Source organism: Priapulus caudatus, unplaced genomic scaffold (assembly GCF_000485595.1).
Source record: "Priapulus caudatus unplaced genomic scaffold, Priapulus_caudatus-5.0.1 Scaffold882, whole genome shotgun sequence".
NCBI lineage: Eukaryota > Metazoa > Priapulida > Priapulimorpha > Priapulimorphida > Priapulidae > Priapulus > Priapulus caudatus.
In genome coordinates, this window is record NW_014577943.1 from 20,855 (window position 1) to 21,860 (window position 1,006).

The window sequence follows — 1,006 nt, forward strand, 5'->3', positions numbered from 1 at the left end:
GGTAAATGGATTAATATAATATGTATGGATGGATCGATGGATGGATGGATGGATCGATCGATCGATCAATGGATGGGTGAATGGGTGAGTGGATGGATGGATGGATGGATGGATAGATGGTTCGATCAATAGATGGATGGATGAATGGATGGATGGACAGATGGGTGTGTGCATGGATGAATGGATAGACGGATGGACAGATGGGTGGGAGAATGGATAGACGGGGGGAGTAGTAGGAGCGGTGCAGATGGGGTGATGCGCCTGCACGCACGCACGCACGCACGTACTTCAGCACGCGTTCGAACTCGGTGCGGTCGCGCTGCGCCTGCACTGCGAGGAAGTGTTGCTTAGCCATGACCTGCTGCTCACGCGCGACATTCAGCTGCCGCTCGACCTCAGCCTTCCTCAGCACATCCTCCTTCTCCTTCCTCCTCCACTCACGCTCCACCTGCTCCGTGTTCCTCTTCGCTCGCAGCGCGTCCTGGTGGCGCAGAGAAGAAGCGTTGATGGACGCAGGGATAGATGAGGCTGTATTGCATGTTTACCGTGGAAGGCAATGTTAACTCACTACTACAGCCACGAAATGGGGATGTTTGCAACGAATACTTGCAATCGGGCTTGTGCTTATAATAATATTGATAAATAAATAGCTATATATATAGTTATTGGGGAGGGAACCATGTCACACAAGTGTGCGCAGTGGATCGGAGGTGGAGCGATAGGTAATGGGGGGAGGCAACCACGTTACATGTGTGTGCGATGGAACGATACGTAATGGAGGAAGCAACCACGTTACATGTGTGTGCGATGGAACGATACGTAATGGGGGAGGCAACCACGTTACATGTGTGTGCGATGGAACGATACGTAATGGGGGAGGCAACCACGTTACATGTGTGTGCGATGGAACGATACATAATGGAGGAAGCAACCACGTTACATGTGTGTGCGATGGAACGATACGTAATGGAGGAGGCAACCACGTTACACGTGTGTGCGATGGAAC

The 1,006-nt window shown here is 51.5% G+C and overlaps 1 protein-coding gene across 1 annotated transcript in view; it reads right to left on the bottom strand.

Annotated features, from left to right (window-relative positions):
* The window catches only part of LOC106814191 (cilia- and flagella-associated protein 45-like), a 20,487-nt gene that overhangs the window by 7,970 nt on the left and 11,511 nt on the right, over positions 1 to 1,006 (bottom strand). Inside the window, exon 8 of the mRNA XM_014818489.1 lies at positions 288 to 481. Coding sequence (XP_014673975.1) covers positions 288 to 481 — 194 coding nt within the window. The remainder of the gene's footprint in view (positions 1 to 287; positions 482 to 1,006) is intronic.